The following is a 16317-nucleotide window of genomic DNA, read 5'->3' as shown; positions in this document are numbered from 1 at the left end:
ATAGCAGAGGCATCATTAAACACATTAACAGACCTACAGACAGCAGTTGGCGATGACGATGACGATGGCAGGTGATGCTCAAACAGAGACAGGTTCAGACGGCCGTCCCCGTCCTCCGACTGTGACTGGCCTTTCCTGAGGGCAACTGTACAAACATCAGGCCGAAGTTCGTGAAGACTTTTAATGGGTTTAGCCCGTGCCCGAGGCTTCTCTTTCTTTCTCTTTCGCTGCTTTCTGTCTCTCTCCTGTTCTCACTCTTTTGTTAATTACAAAGGATGCGCCGCAGGATAACAGCTGCCAATTGAATACTCCTTCTGACAGCACACACAAACACACCACACCCTTCCCTGATCAAGCTTAAAGTTTAAGACGCAGCTGTACCTACTTAGATCTTTTGTGATCCTTGCGACGTGTTACGCATATTCTCATTCTCTTTCTGTCTTTTTCTCTCTCTCTCTCTCTCTGTTTCTCTGCGTTTCTCTCCTTTCTAATGAATGTTATTGTCTGGTCTTTGAGCAGGGGCCTGAGGTAGTAGAGGCGGCTGCTGAGGCTGCGCGAAGGTTAAGCATCCAGCGGCGAAACTAGTTTACCACCGTTCCGTTCCATCTTTGAGAACCGGTAACGGTACAAAGACTCTGCTGCTTCTGTTGTTGTGCCTATCCTACCCTCCTTCCTACCATCAAACGCTCCTTGGAAGCGTTGGAAATTATGTTTTGATTTTTTCCGTTTTGGCCAGAGCCAAAGCCAAGCAAGCGCAAACCTCCTAACGAACCATACCAAATTGTCTAATCTTGCCGAATGTCTTCACACACCCAGATTCCCGATGCCTGACTATGCCTGGGCCCAGGGCCCTGCACCCTGCCCTGACGAGTGCCTGCCAAAAGGGCGACAAGTCGTAAGAATATCGGAATTCCCCCGGACTTCGTTCGGGTTGCCCTATAACATTATCGTTTACATGCCATCCCATCCCATCCATCCCTCCCCTTTCTCCCTGGACATAGTGTTGGGCATTACATTTGCCCTTCAGGGCTATTACGTAACCGTGGAACAGCTTTATTAATTTGTTGTAATTTATTTATGTTTTCTAAGCAATTTATTTTCCGTGCAACGCGAGGGTTAAGGTTAAGTATGGGGACACAAAAAAACAGAGAAGGAATGATCTGGTTTCATCACTCAATGTTTTCCGATGGAGTGAGAAAAGTGAAACGGAGTTTAGTGTACTTTATCCTAACAAAATGAAACCTATCCAAAGATATATTTTTATTTTTGTGCATCTCATTTCAGCATTTGGATTCTTAAGTCGAAAGGGTCTTTTGTGGTTTAAAGTTATTTTTCTTCAGCTGCAATCTATACGCCTTTATTTCCCTTGTAAATATCCCTTACCTTTTTCGCTGCAGCCTGCCCTCGTTAACTGTAACTCAAATGTGTCAATAATTTTGGCATACGCATTGTTGTGTTGCATTGCATTGCATTCATATAAATATTTTTAATAAAGTTATAAATCTGAAATCAAAACATAAATGTGACATTGATCTACAACCCAAGATCCATGGGACGCGCCTGTGAACCTTTTGCTTCTCATCAAAGAGGAGAACATTTTTGCTGTACATTTTTTGGGCAATGTCTGTCCTCTTCCTCTTCCCCCTCTCCATCTTCCACTCTCTTTTGTCATTGAAAGCCAGAGCGGCGGGGGCAGAGCGGATGCAGCAGATAAACTTTATGACCGCAAGAGAGCGCATATCAGAGAAAATAAAATCAGACAAGAACAGCATGTGAACGATTGCAAATTACAAGCACTGAAAGAGCGTGTGAGAGAGAGAGAGAGACAGAGAGAGGAGAGACTGGGAGAGTAGCTGGCGCTGCCTGCTGGAAAAGAGTTAAACTTTAGCTGGGAAGCATCGGCTGCTGCAGATTCTGCTGTACGTTAAAATATCTTGATGTTTTCGAATGGCAGCTGCTTCTTTCTTATACGCAAAGGAAGCTAAAGACAAACGGATATGCGTTGCACATCAAGCAACTGTTTTTTTTATATTGTGGCGTTTCTTGTATTTTTTTGGTGGTTTTTGCTTTGCGTTTTGCTTTTTGGGCTTTTTTAGTTCTTGGGCGCAAAATAAATTGTGCGACAGGTGCGACAACGACAGCAGCCGAAACGAGAGGAAGGAGCAGATGAAGAAGGAGTTTGAAGCAGCAGATATGCATTGGATGTGGAAGCTGCAGAGCGTACACTCCGCGAAAATAACGTGAGCAAAGAGTGTTTTTAGTAGAAATATTTGTTGCATATACACTTTACGAAATCAGATACAGCAAAAAGGATGCGTTTATATCTTAAAGTTATAGAATATTTTCAAGGTTCAGTAACTCTAGATTTCCTTTGCTCTGATTTCCTTCAGTGCACTAAAGGCGAGCAGAATAGAGCCTGGGAAGCAGAGCGCTGCATTGCAGAGCAGAAGAGAGCAACGCCTCCACCTCTACCTGGTAGCAGCAGAAGAGAGGACGGCAAAGCAGCGGAGAGAAGAGCTTGTTGTGTGGGAGCGAAGCTTTCGGTGGGATATTTTTATGTTTTTTTTTGGGGCTTTTACAGCTGCGTCTCGATAATTGCCAAGTATGCATGTTTGTATTTCTCCTTACATGGATCCAAGACGCAGCTGTTACTTCCGCTCGAATGAACACTGTAAGAGGTTTCCAGAGATCTTGCTTGTAGCTGTTGCTGAGATCGACCCTTTTTCTAACTCTAATCCGGCAGACGAGCAACAGACACCAGGACTTCTACCTGTACCTGAGGATGAGTCTCTCAGACTGAACATTTTTCATATTTATTTTGATCTGTTGCGGTGATCTACATGCATGAATGATCCCGAAACTCAAAATCTGTCTGAGCCCCGGGACTGTGTGGCCTATTGAATTAATGTGCCGCATTAGGCGGACCAACAGGTTTCGCTGCAACCTTTTTCCTTCCCACCAACATCTACAGGATCGACATGAAGAGAGCGAAAACCCATCGCGGACTCGCACACGTAGTGTTCCAAATAACAGGTGTGGAATGATTGGTTCCTCTATGATCCTGCAAGGGATTCCGATTCCTGGTAGCTGGCCCTGGCCCCTGACCCCTGACCGGGGCACGTAGCAAATCAATGAAGAATGAGCCTGCCTTGCATTAGCCGAGAGCTGTGATCTCTTCGGGGGTACAGTTGTGCTACCTTTGGTTTTTGGGTTTGGTCAGCAGCCGAGTAAACCGGGCCAAGCCAAGGCAGATGTTTGCATATCGCCAAACGATCGTCTCGCATAGCATTTCTTCTTGCCTTCTGTTTTTCGCCTTCCTCTTCCTCTTCCTCCTCATATTTTGCATTTCGAAATGCAAACATCCGAAAAAACACACACACCGAACAGAGCATAAAAGATGGAAGAAAAACAAAAGCCGCTCAGTCAGAGGCAGACAAAAGGACACTGGTCCTGGACACATCCTGCCAGGACGCAATCTTTGTGATTTATTACGAGTGCAATGGACCCCCGAATGATCGATCTCGAGCGGACAAATAAATTTGTATTTGCAGCCCAAAGGAACAAAAGGAGCAACCATAAAACGCACCAGAAGGAACAAAAACATCCTAGAGATCGCATGGACAAATCTCTTTCGCTTCTTTAAAATCTTCTTGCGCAAGAGTGAATTTTACAATTCATTAATCTCACCGCAACCCCACAGGGAGAAAGTATTTCTGATCGATCTGCTGCAATTTGCAATTTTGTTTGTTCCTGCCAGGCCCAGGCAGGCAGGCGAAATGGAGTTGTTAGATCCCTCCTGGGGCTGGATGGAGAGTGTGAAAATTTGGCATGATCACTTATGCTTATGAGCAGATCGAAGCGCAAAATCTTACAGTAGTTGGCGAATAAGGTAGTCAAGCATGATGGATGTGCATTGTGAGCAGGGGGATAAGCCGACAAGACCAGCGTGAAAAGGAGCCTCGAACTTGAGAGGGGAAGCTTGGAACGGATTGGTGATCGATTCAGGCTCATTCAAAATGAGCAAGATCAGTGAGGGATTTCACCCATGATTAGTTAGAGACTGAAGACTTAAGATTTAGCCTTGCGCTGGCAAACATCAGTTAAGGTTTTGCCATACATTTCGGAAGTATCAGCTGCGGATTTGAACATGAATTGGGTGTTTTCAGCTATCGTGTACTCTGTGTACTGGTGATTGCTTTGGAGGACTATTAGCTGTTGCCTCGCAAATCGAATCTCAATGGGGCTCTCTGCTGGTTTCCTGCTAAATGAGCACTGATCGATCATCAGCAACGAGGGCGTCAATGAACTTGACCCATGCCTGGCACTGGCAGCTGGAGACAGACTCTCTTCTCCTCTCTTCTCTTCTCTTCTCTTCTCGTTTCTGCAGCAATCGGCCATCTCCGTTCTGGCCGATGCCGATGCTGATCTTGGTGTTTGCTGTGCGAGATCGCCTGCCTCTTGTTTGTTCAACAAAAACAAAACCCCAACTCGACAAAAATGTAACAGAAATTATATTTGCACTAACTTCGAAAGCAAATCAAGCGATCGAAATGGGAATGTATTTATGTACTCATATGTAGATGGAGCTGAGATGAAGAGATCCTTTTTTTGTTGTTGTTGCTCCAGTCAAGGGCAATGCAGAGTCGAGGCTGCAGTGCATCATCATTAAGAAAAAATGTTGAAATTTATGAAGATTTGGTTTTTGCGAATTAAGAGAAAATAAAAGAAAATAAAAGAAAAGAAAAGAGAAAATGCCGCCACCGATGATCTTGTCTTTTGGCTTTTGTTCTGTTTCGGTTTCGGTCGGAGTTTCTGTCTTTTCTGTCTCATTTTTCGGGCTGAGATTTAAAAACTTCCGGTTTTTACAAAATGAGATCGTCGATCGTCGATCGTCGTAATTTGATATGTTTATGCGTTTTCGAGCGATTCGCATAAACTTGAGCAAAAATACCAAAAGCAGCTGCCGAAAGACAGAGAGAGAGTGAGAGCTTTCCTTTGCTTAGCTCTGGGATGATCATCTGCGATCATCTACCTCCTCCCTCCACTCCATTGGATCTTATTCCAATTCGGCTACAATCGAAGACAATTAAGCGGAAATGCGATATGAGAAATGCTGGAATGTTGCACTGGCAAAATGGATTTGAATGAGAATGCATTCGGTTTCTCTCTGTGCGAAGCATAATTATGCCCACAAAGGGCGCAACCCAAATCAAAAGTAAACCCAACAAGGACAACGACAATAATAAGAACAAGGACAAGGGCAAGGGCAAGGACAAGGACATGGAAAAATGCAGCGTGAGAAGAGAATCCCAATGCCCAGCAACGCAATTCCACAAGGGAGCAGAGCAGCCAGAGCAGGGACTACGCAACAGATTTCTGGTATCCACTGTCCTATCCTGCCTTCCGTTCCGTGCCTCATGTCCAACTTGAACAACCCCAGCCGAAGGGGAGGGCCACAAAGGGCCGGGCCGCCACCCCATTTCCGTCTTTTTGCTTGGCATTGTGCGTTCCTTGGGGTTGCATAAATTATTTATACAACAATATAATCGTACATGCTGCCGTATTGCTACACTCACACACACTCACAGGATCCCATCCCGGATCAAATCAAATCAAATGCGTAGTTCGCTCAGCTTTTGCTGGGCAAAAAGTTTTACGCGCTTTTGAACAATTTTCAGTACAGTTTTCTCTAATCCAAACAGTTGGTGGAGTGGAGTGTCTCTGTGTGTCTCCCTGTCATTTTCATGCACTGCAAGATACATTTTGGTGAGTGTCTGGGCTCTGCTGGATGATAATTATGCTGTTGCTCCCAATGGTCCACAGTGTAATCAAACATTGCTTGATTATTTGGATCAAAATCAACCCCCAGCCTAAACAGCAGCCCAGAACCAGGTTACCAAATCACTTAAGCCAAAAGTAAGGCGCAATAATTGTGCCAAGTTGTGAACTTTATCCACGACGTGGCTTTTGGTTTGGGCGAGGAATGCGCATTTAAGACTTCCAGCGCACAGCGCACTGTGCCAAAGGATTGTGCGTAGCACACACACAGTAGATGGAGTTGGAGAGTGCGTAATTATTTTATGCCCTTCAAAGAGAAGTACAAGAGATTTTTCATTAACGATTCTGCAAGGCTACAGCTTTCATTTGCCTTTTCGCATACAGCTATCATAATCAAATATTGAAACGAAGTTGCTGTGATAATTTCTTTGAAATCGGTTTACCTCATAAAAGGCCCACCAAAACCAAAGGAACATTCGTTAGAAAAACAATTTTTGTTTACTTCATTCTCAAGGGTACCACATCTAAACTTTATATCTGGGTTTTTCTTTGCATTTCTTTGGGGCCGTGCCACAAAGGATAAGGGATCGTTTGCTTCAAGGACAACGGGATTGAGTTCTGCTAAGCTGCATGCCATGACATGCGAAAGGGAGGCAAAATTATGAAATAATAATCAAGTAGAGCATAATCATAATGGCATAACCTTGAGGCAAGGTAAACAATAATTAAACTAGGCTACGGGGATCGAGAATATTTGGGGGTTGCCTTTGCCAAGAGGGTCACGAGTATAGGACTCGCCTTGATAGGGGTATCCTGGATCACAATCGCACACGTGTTGCTTCCATTATCCTAACAGAAGCACAGTCGAGAGAGTGACAGAGAGAGAGAGAGAGAGAGAGAGAGAGAGAGAGAGAGAGAGAGCTAATCTGCTGACGGCGACGGGGCACGAAGACGGTCCTATTTGGGACACACAAAATTGCTGGCAGCTGCTTTTCGTCTTCGTTTGCGTCTCGTTCTCGACTTGACTTGGGACTTGAGAGAGGCAGCTGCAGCAACAGAGCGATCGTTAAGTCCACGTGCCAAGGTGAGTCAGCACCAGCAGCAGCAGCAGGATCATCAACAGGAGCAGCAACAAAAGTTTTTATCCTGCAACCGCAGCCATTTTTTTGACAACTTAACCCATTAATGATTTTTGAACTACAAAAGTGGGGGAAAAAAAGGATGTGTCATCTTTTTGGTTAATGAACTCTCTCCATGGAATAGATTCAGCGTTCATTAAGAAAGAAATTTGATCAATTCATCGGTATAATTTCTGGCACAAGAGCAAAGATGAAGCTAAACAAAATTCCACATTTCCTGAGAGTATCTTTTATTTCTCCTGTCATTTTTGAATTCTTTAAGGTTTCAGTACATCAATTGCTTAAGGACGGATCGTGCAGGATTCATTCACTAGGATGTGCTCCCTCAAAACTTATAAATATGGAAGAATGGCAATCATCAATGGGTTAACCATAAAACTTGGCCGAGCAGCAGCAGCAGCAGCAGCTGCCTGGTGTTGCGTGTCGCTCACGACATTTATCTGTGGCGTGGCGTTGCCTGTTGTCTTGGCAGGACAATTGGCAACCAGTTTGCGCCCCAAGCTTAAGTCCTTTGTGTCCTTTGAAGAAAAAGCTGCCAGGCTGCAACCAGATCCAAACCAAACCGAAGCAAACAACAGATGTTTTGTGTGTGCTCGCGTTAAGAAACGTGTTTCGAAACATGATTTATGGCTCGGGAATGGGGATGGGGATGGGGATCGGGATTGGTATCGGGATCTACTACTACTCCAACACGTTAGAGAGTGCCATCTTCTCTTTATAATGTTAGGGAGAAAGAAACACAGAGAGAGAGGCAGGGATAGAGCGAGTGCTTTGTTTCCATTGACCAGCTGCCAGGGCGGCGTCTTGGGCTCAAAGGCAGGGTCCGGGCCCTAAACCGGTCCAATGCGATACGGATCCCAACCCAATATCTTCTCCTGCTTTTGTGTCATTTTTATGGCGTGTTATGATTTCGTATTACAATTAGCCAGCACAAAAGGCACGCTGCCGCTGCTGCCTATTTTGGGATTGTCAATTGTTGTCCCCGCCGAGACGGAGACCCCATAAGTCTCCAGCGCATTAAACATGTCAAAATTGTTACCTAAGCAGACATTAGATACCTTTCGAGTGGTGCTGACTACTTCATTAGATGAGGGTCTTCGCCGCAAGATCTACATAGTTTGGCAATCGCAATCAATCGCGAGTACATGCCTGTCCATCCGCACACATCTTGCAGGCAGCACTTAAGACAAATAACTTAAACACCTTTCGACAGGCAGAGTGCCAGGAGGTGCAGCCAGTGGAGCGTGCAACATACTCTGCTCCGCCCCTGCAGCTTCGCTTGACGCATTTTCAATTAGTTTTAAATCAGAACTAATTGAATGCATTTATGAGTGCTCCGTCCCGATTCCGATCTAGGCAATCTTATCTTAACAGTTATGATGTCCAGCAGTGGCAGGAGCGGCCCGGCCGCTTGTTTTGGCATTCTAAGCCAAAATTTATTGACAAAATTTGCAACACAGATTGGCGCGCACTTGGGCCAAGGGAAGGCCACAACCACATGAGCTGGTCGGGGAGGAAGCTGCACGACCAGAAGGTAGACACAGTAGGCAGGAACCTGCCACTGTCGAAAGCCAAGGCTTGCCTTGCCGCTGCCGGCATATGGGGGAAATCTATGATGTTGATGTGGTCTGGGTGCATAATAAATGGAGCACACTCCACGGTCCACGGTCCACGGTCCATGGTCCATGGTCCACGGTCCATGGTCCGCGGCGCATGCAAAGAGGCAGACCCGCGCAGATGAAGCGAAAGGCAGCGACATCGATTGTCCAGAGATTGCTAGGACAAGTGGCGCTGGACAAGCTGCCTTAAAAAAGCACTAAAAAGTAACCGCTAAAAATGGGAATCAGGAAGCAAGCGTGTACTTTCTTTTCTTTTTTCCTCTCTTTATTAGGTTTTTCCAATTTAAAACACCAACGGCCGCCGCTCACTCAGCTCACAAAAGCTGGTTGATATGAAACAAAAGAGACGTGCTAATGCCTGTCCATGCACACCGTTGACTTTTTAGTTTCAACCATATTTGATATAACAATCAAATCGACATAGAGAATTGAGTCATCAGTTGGATGAAATTATGTGCTCAGCGCTGAGAATCTTAGTTAGCTGGCAATATTGATGCGAATATCAAAATTGAACAATATGATTTTGAGTAGAGGTTCAGTGAGCTAAGTTTGTTTACTTATCTGTTGTATATCGGTATATTTTATGCATATACATAAATACCAAATAATATATTAAAATAAAATAAAGATCACGATATAAATGTATTTTTATTTTTTTTTAAATATCGATATATTGGTTTTTGATATATATTTTACAGCCCTAGAAGCGGCCAGCTGCGAATTAAAATCAATTAAAATCAATCAAAGGCGCTAAGTAAAAGGCAAAAACAACTGCTGTTGGCACCCAGCGAATTGCCCTGATTCCGGTTTAGATAAGAGTTTAAGAAACTACCTGATAACTGAGCAAAAGCAAGGTGAGGGAGAACCGGCTTGCTGCAACAACTGAATCGATTTGTAGCCGATTGTTAATTTGCTTGTTTGTTTATTGATTTGGCCGGCAGAATGTGGCGACACCTCAACACCATCACAACCAGAACCAGCAGCTTCAGCAGAATGCGCAGTCTCTCAGCTTTGGTGCAGAGCAAGGCTCTTGTCAATGGCAACTGGATAGAAGCCAGCGGCAGTGCCACCTTCGAGGTGAGGAATCCCTCCAGCGGCGAGGTGATTGGTCATGTGCCCAACATGAACGTGTCGGATGCCCAGGACGCCATCAATGCCGCCAAGCAGGCCTACGAGTCCAAGGAGTGGCGCTCGCTGACAGCGAAAGATCGCTCNCCCAGGAATACTGCGGCATCTATCCAAGCGGTTTCGGCTGCAATGCGGACGATGGCTGCATCTGGGACTGGTGCCACAAGAAGTGTGACTGATTGACCAGCCAAAGGGCCACTGCCATTCAATTGTATCCATAGAAATGTAACACAAAATAGTGTTCCAACAATAAATAACTCAAATTTTTTCTTCTCAGTACAAAATAGTGTTTCGACAATAAACTCTCCATTTTTTCTTCAGGTCAGTGATGACTTATCTATAAACTGTAGTGTTTAATCTGCGTTTAAACTGGGGCGCAAAGTGTATATTTTTTAATTAGAATTAAAATCAATTAAAATCAATCAAAGGCGCTAAGTAAAAGGCAAAAACAACTGCTGTTGGCACCCAGCGAATTGCCCTGATTCCGGTTTAGATAAGAGTTTAAGAAACTACCTGATAACTGAGCAAAAGCAAGGTGAGGGAGAACCGGCTTGCTGCAACAACTGAATCGATTTGTAGCCGATTGTTAATTTGCTTGTTTGTTTATTGATTTGGCCGGCAGAATGTGGCGACACCTCAACACCATCACAACCAGAACCAGCAGCTTCAGCAGAATGCGCAGTCTCTCAGCTTTGGTGCAGAGCAAGGCTCTTGTCAATGGCAACTGGATAGAAGCCAGCGGCAGTGCCACCTTCGAGGTGAGGAATCCCTCCAGCGGCGAGGTGATTGGTCATGTGCCCAACATGAACGTGTCGGATGCCCAGGACGCCATCAATGCCGCCAAGCAGGCCTACGAGTCCAAGGAGTGGCGCTCGCTGACAGCGAAAGATCGCTCCAACCTTTTGAAGGTGAGTTCCGGTTCGGGTGGAGCGCCCAGTCCACGAATAGAGATAATTCTGATAAGGCTTATCGCGCACCTTGCAGAAGTGGCACAAACTCATCGAGCAGCATACACAGGAGATAGCCGAGATAATGACCGCCGAGTCGGGCAAGCCCATCAACGAGTCCAAAGGGGAGGTGGCCTACGGCAACGCCTTTGTCGAATGGTTCGCGGAAGAGGCTCGTCGCATCTACGGCGAGATCATACCCAGTCCTGTGGCCAATAGGGAAATCATTGTGATGAAGCAGCCCATTGGTGTGGCAGCCCTAATCACACCCTGGAACTTCCCACTGGCCATGATCACACGCAAGGCTGGCGCCGCACTGGCTGCGGGCTGTACCGTTGTGGTGAAGCCATCGGAGGACACACCGCTGACAGCTCTGGCTGTGGCCAAACTGGCCGAGGAAGCTGGCATTCCCAGCGGCGTGATCAATGTGGTTACCACCAACAAGGCAGCCCCCATTGGCGATCTCTTCTGCAAGAGTCCCGACGTGCGCGGCATCTCCTTCACCGGATCCACGGAGGTGGGCAAGCTGCTGTTCCGCAACTCGGCCGATGGCATCAAGCGGGTCTGCCTGGAACTGGGCGGCAACGCGCCATTCATTGTCTTCGACTCTGCCAATGTGGAGAAGGCCGTCGAGGGAGCCATGGCATCCAAGTTCCGTAACTGCGGCCAGACCTGCGTCTCGGCCAATCGATTCTTTGTGCAGGACGGCGTCTATGAGAAGTTTGTGTCGCAGCTGAAGGAGCGCGTGGAGGCGCTCAAGATCGGCGATGGCCAGTCGTGCGATGTTCAGATCGGACCCCTCATCAACCAGATGCAGTTCAAGAAGGTCAGCGGCTTTGTGGAAGATGCGCGCAGCAAGAAGGCAAGCGTTATAACCGGTGGCAAGCCTCTGCCATCGATTGGGCCGCTTTTCTATGCACCCACGATCATTACGGATGTGCCGCCCACGGCCCAGCTCTACACGGAGGAGGTGTTTGGCCCCGTTGTCTCCATCATCCGCTTCAAGGACGAGCCGGAAGCCATCCAGAAGGCAAACGACACCAGGCGCGGCCTGGCCGGCTACTTCTACAGCGAGAATCTGCAGCAGGTCTTCCGGGTGGCCAAGCGCCTGGAGGTGGGCATGGTGGGCGTCAACGAGGGCATGATCTCGGCCGCAGAGGCGCCATTCGGCGGTGTCAAGGAGTCGGGCGTCGGACGCGAGGGCTCCAAGCACGGCATCGACGATTATGTGGATATTAAGTACATTTGCATGGGAAATCTGAAGTACGATTGAGGGCCGAGTAGTCCCCAGCCTATGCTTTCATATGCAGTCTTCCATTAGTTAAAATGCAAAGTTGTTGTTTGTTGTATACTTGTAAATCACGCCGCTATAGAAATAAATGTGCACAAATTATCAATAAACCGACATACGAATTTAAATGTGCGCGCCTTTGAAGTGACAACAAGTTGGTATTTAATATGAAGCGCAGTAAATACTGACTAGTAACTGGTGCTGCAAATAGTTGAAAACGCGGTATATACGGTAAATTTGGAAAATAGTAAGGTCACGGTATGTATATCGATAAGTCAGCGGGCACACTTGAAACTTGAAAAGTAATAATTTATTCACAATAGCAACTTTATAACAATTTTCCTTCCGGTAATATTCATTCGGGATCATGGGAACCAGCCATCCTCCTGGCGGCATCCGACCTGTCCTGAGTACTGGGCACAGTATTGTGCCTGATCATAATAGGCGCAGTCATGTCCGCTGCAACGGTAATTATAACAGTACGTGGAGCAGGTGCTCATTTCGCCACTGCCACATCCGCTGCAATCGTAGTAATCTGCGAAAGGAAAATGTAAAAAGGTATAATGAAATATCACGGAGTTCTATATAGAATCATACTCTGAGTCTGCTGGCACGATCCAGTGGCCTGGCACGGCTGGCCCTGTGCCCAGTTTGGGGGCATTGCCAGCATCTGGTTGTTGTTCGTCGTCCAGCTGGTGAGCTGCGAGGGTGCCAGTACCATCTTGTTGGCCTGACAGATGCTGCCGCACTGCTGCTGGCTGCGGCTGGCGCATTTGTAGCCACCCGCGCCGTTGGCTGGGCCGCTGCAGATACGTGGAGCAATCACATTGCAACATCCGGATGCTGGTCTGGACGGAGGAGTGACCACATCCTCCACATATTCTTCTTCAGCATCGTAGTCATAACCGGGTATCGATATGGGCGCATCCACTTGCACGTTGTTCACGTTGTTTGTCACCAACTGGCCCGTTGCCTTGCTGAGCACCGTCGTCTCCAGGTGGATGGGTCCCAGCTCCGTGATCTTCGGTCTGTCACATCGCAGGCCCGTCCACACATGTCCCTGAGGGCATTGGGTCTGCACACAACGCCCATTCATATAGCGTCCTGTTGCACAGTAGACCAGGCGACAGGTGCCACTAATTAGAATCGTTCCCGGTGGACACCGCATGATGGGTGCAGGTGGGGGCGTGGTTGTTGGTGGAAGTGTTGGATACGTGGGCGGTGGTGGATAGGTGGGAGGTGGATAAGTTGGTGATGGCGTGGTTGTTGGTGTTGGATATGTGGGTGGAGGACTGGAGGTGGGGTAGTTGGGCGTAGGATGAACAGGAGCATTCGGACAAGGATTCGCGGGAGTAGGAGGATTGGGATAAGGATTCACTGGAGGATTTGGATAAGGATTCACTGGAAGATTTGGACAAGGATTCACTGGAGGATTGGGATAAGAATTCACTGGAGGATTGGGATAAGGATTCACTGGAGGATTTGGATAAGGATTCACTGGAAGATTTGGACAAGGATTCACTGGAGGATTGGGATAAGGATTCACTGGAGGATTCGGACAAGGATTCGCGGAAGTAGGAGGATTTGGATAAGGATTCAATGGAAGATTTGGACAAGGATTCACTGGAGGATTGGGATAAGGATTCACTGGAGGATTCGGACAAGGATTCGCGGAAGTAGGAGGATTTGGATAAGGATTCACTGGAGGATTTGGATAAGGATTCAATGGAATATTTGGACAAGGATTCACAGGAGGATTCGGACTCGGCTGAAGAGGTGCAGTGGGGTCAGGATTTTGCTGGATTGGAGCAGTGGGACAAGGATTCGGTTGGATAGGAGCATTGGGACAAGGACTCGTCGCAGGGGGCGCTGGAAACTGAGCTGCAGGGCCGCACCCTGTTGCAGTTTGTCCATTGCTGGCACCAGTGAGAACATTCACAATGGTGCTGTACCCAGAGTTGATCTGACCTGAGATTATAAAGCGGATTAGTGATGAAATATGAAGCGGATGGGCAACTTTCAATCGACTCACCTGTGCCGCATGGATTGGCGGGATTGTAATTGGGACTCGCAACGACATTGATTGTCGGTGTGCACGGTGCACTGTCCGCAGTAACCTCCGGCGGAAACTGAACCACTGCCAGCAGCAGTAGCAGCAGCAGCGGCAGGCGGGAATTAAGCACTTGGGTGGTCGACATGCCGAGTGGAACTGATGAGAGATGGCGCTCCGATCTGATTCTACTATCATAACAATGGTGATGCAATCTGAACGGACACCTTCACCTCCACCGACAGCTATCGGGGGGGGTTATCGCGACGCCGAAAATTATGTTCAGGGCGTGTGTGTGTGCGCCATTTGTGTTCGCGATTCCGCGTTAGTCGCGTCTTGGGATCGGACAGTGGAGCATCGAAACAAACCCGCCGACAGTCGACAGCCAACGGTTCCGGATTAGACATTTTATTTAAATATGCTGACGACATTGCCCCGACCCAAAGCCAAGCTCTGGTGCTGGATGTTTGTTTGGGCGCTCTTCGGCAGTGCCCTGGGTTATCAGACAGCCGAAACGGTTAGCTCAGAGCACATTCCATAAATGAAATAGAAACCTTTTGACTTTTCGATCCTTATTCGTAGGACAACTGTCCGCCTGGCTATAAGAATGTCAATGGCAATTGCTACAGCTTCTTGAATTGTCCCGCGGGTAAGCAGTGTTGGAGTAGGAGCAATGTCCATTCAACCTTACACTTTTGTTTTGTCATTTCAGGCTACACCTTGGGCTCAGATGGACAGTGCCATCCCCGAAATGCGATGTTGTGCCCCACCGGTAAGTGCGGTCAGAGGATGGTCTCGAAGTAGTGACGCGTGTTTAGAAGCGTGTCACAACGTTCCTCCTCCCTCACCTGCATCAAATAATCACTCTAAATATTTGATATCTTTCATTCAGGCTACTATCTGAACGCGGATGGCATGTGTTATTTGACGGATCCGCTGCCATGTCCGTTTGAATCTACGACAACAACAACCACAGAAGAACCCACCACGACGACGACAACCACAGAAGAACCCACCACGAAGACGACAACCACAGAAGAACCCACCACGACCACGACGACGACAACCACAGAAAAACCCACCACGACCACGACGACGACAACCACAGAAAAACCCACCACTATCACAGCAACAACAACCACATCCACAGAGTCGCCACCACCAGCACCAATTGAGCTGCCACCAATACTTGAACCTCCAGTGCAGCTTGCACGCTGTCCGCCCGGCTCAATCTTCTATGAGGAGCAATGCCGCAGGATTGTCTGCTCGGAGGGTGAGTACTACGAAGGACGCTGCCTGTCCCCGGCCTGTCCACCGGGCACCGTGTGGCACCGCAGGACCTGCCAGGAGCCGGGCTATATCACTACCGTACTGGAGATCGACAACGTGATCCGGAACCAGCACGAGTATACGGTGGCCAGCGAGAACATCAATCGTGTGGAATACTCCACACTTCGGCCGTACGATGGGTCGTACGACAAGAGCTACGATGCCAGCACCAAGCCCGAGGAATACCATTATACAACGACAACCACACACCGTCCTTGGCTCTATCCCAGTGGGCAGACACCAAGATCAACAACGACGCTTCGGCCAGCGACACCTGATGTCTTTCCGGGACGGAATCCACCGCCGGGCTGCTGTGTGGTGAAGAGTCCTCGGGTCTGCATCAACTACGCACCCAATTGGGTCTGCTCCAGTCGGGAGCGCAAGTTGTGCGATGCCCGCGTGTGCACCCATCCGGTGATCTACCTCAAGCCGCCGCAGATTGTCGAAAGCGAGAACCGAAGACGCCTCGTGATGCCGCCCAATCCGCCGCTGCAGGCCTGCAGCACGCCCGAGTGCAAGGAGAGTGGTGAGTGAGAGGAGCCACCAGTCGGTTCCATTAATCATTAATTTCATTCGATTTCAATTGCAGAATTCCTGGACTGCTCTGGCTGCAAGCACAACCAGCGAGACAAATGCTCCCCGGGCTGCTATAGCTACTACTGTCCCAATGGCAGTTGCGCCTTCATGGACTCCCAGGAATACTGCGGCATCTATCCAAGCGGTTTCGGCTGCAATGCGGACGATGGCTGCATCTGGGACTGGTGCCACAAGAAGTGTGACTGATTGACCAGCCAAAGGGCCACTGCCATTCAATTGTATCCATAGAAATGTAACACAAAATAGTGTTCCAACAATAAATAACTCAAATTTTTTCTTCTCAGTACAAAATAGTGTTTCGACAATAAACTCTCCATTTTTTCTTCAGGTCAGTGATGACTTATCTATAAACTGTAGTGTTTAATCTGCGTTTAAACTGGGGCGCAAAGTGTATATTTTTTATAATTTATATATTATGGTATATTTATTATATTTATGG

At 47.6% G+C, this 16317-nt stretch overlaps 4 protein-coding genes across 5 annotated transcripts; 3 read left to right on the top strand and 1 right to left on the bottom strand.

Annotated features, from left to right (window-relative positions):
* The first annotated feature begins 9235 nt into the window (after positions 1-9235).
* LOC117585427 (glutarate-semialdehyde dehydrogenase-like) lies at positions 9236-9847 on the top strand. The gene is made up of 2 exons (XM_034274901.1): positions 9236-9390; positions 9478-9847. Exon 2 carries the CDS (start codon positions 9479-9481, stop codon positions 9845-9847), a length of 369 nt encoding a protein of 122 aa, XP_034130792.1. The 5' UTR covers positions 9236-9390; position 9478.
* Positions 9848-10065: 218 nt separating this feature from the next.
* On the top strand, positions 10066-12012 carry LOC117585340 (succinate-semialdehyde dehydrogenase [NADP(+)] GabD-like). The gene is made up of 3 exons (XM_034274781.1): positions 10066-10199; positions 10287-10572; positions 10649-12012. The coding sequence occupies exons 2-3, from the start codon at positions 10288-10290 to the stop codon at positions 11882-11884; spliced, it is 1521 nt and encodes a 506-aa protein (XP_034130672.1). The 5' UTR covers positions 10066-10199; position 10287; the 3' UTR covers positions 11885-12012.
* Positions 12013-12186: 174 nt separating this feature from the next.
* LOC117585610 (proline-rich extensin-like protein EPR1) lies at positions 12187-14116 on the bottom strand. Of its 2 annotated transcripts, XM_034275165.1 has the most exons (4): positions 13935-14116; positions 13511-13870; positions 12500-13408; positions 12187-12437 (listed from the first exon to the last, which is right to left on the bottom strand). In XM_034275165.1, the coding sequence occupies exons 1-4, from the start codon at positions 14098-14100 to the stop codon at positions 12268-12270; spliced, it is 1605 nt and encodes a 534-aa protein (XP_034131056.1). In that variant the 5' UTR covers positions 14101-14116; the 3' UTR covers positions 12187-12267. The 2 variants fall into 2 exon arrangements, with proteins under 2 accessions (XP_034131056.1, XP_034131055.1); XM_034275164.1 differs by having other exon boundaries at positions 12500-13870.
* Positions 14117-14286: 170 nt separating this feature from the next.
* Positions 14287-16164, top strand: LOC117585611 (integumentary mucin C.1). The gene is made up of 5 exons (XM_034275166.1): positions 14287-14469; positions 14535-14601; positions 14665-14724; positions 14845-15807; positions 15871-16164. Exons 1-5 carry the CDS (start codon positions 14371-14373, stop codon positions 16062-16064), a joined length of 1383 nt encoding a protein of 460 aa, XP_034131057.1. The 5' UTR covers positions 14287-14370; the 3' UTR covers positions 16065-16164.
* The last annotated feature ends 153 nt before the right edge of the window (positions 16165-16317 follow it).

The sequence above is a fragment of the Drosophila guanche genome, unplaced genomic scaffold, assembly GCF_900245975.1.
Source record: "Drosophila guanche unplaced genomic scaffold, DGUA_6, whole genome shotgun sequence".
NCBI classification, from domain to species: Eukaryota; Metazoa; Arthropoda; class Insecta; order Diptera; family Drosophilidae; genus Drosophila; species Drosophila guanche.
Note: the sequence above shows the minus strand (reverse complement) of the source record. Positions and strands in the feature narration are given on the sequence as shown.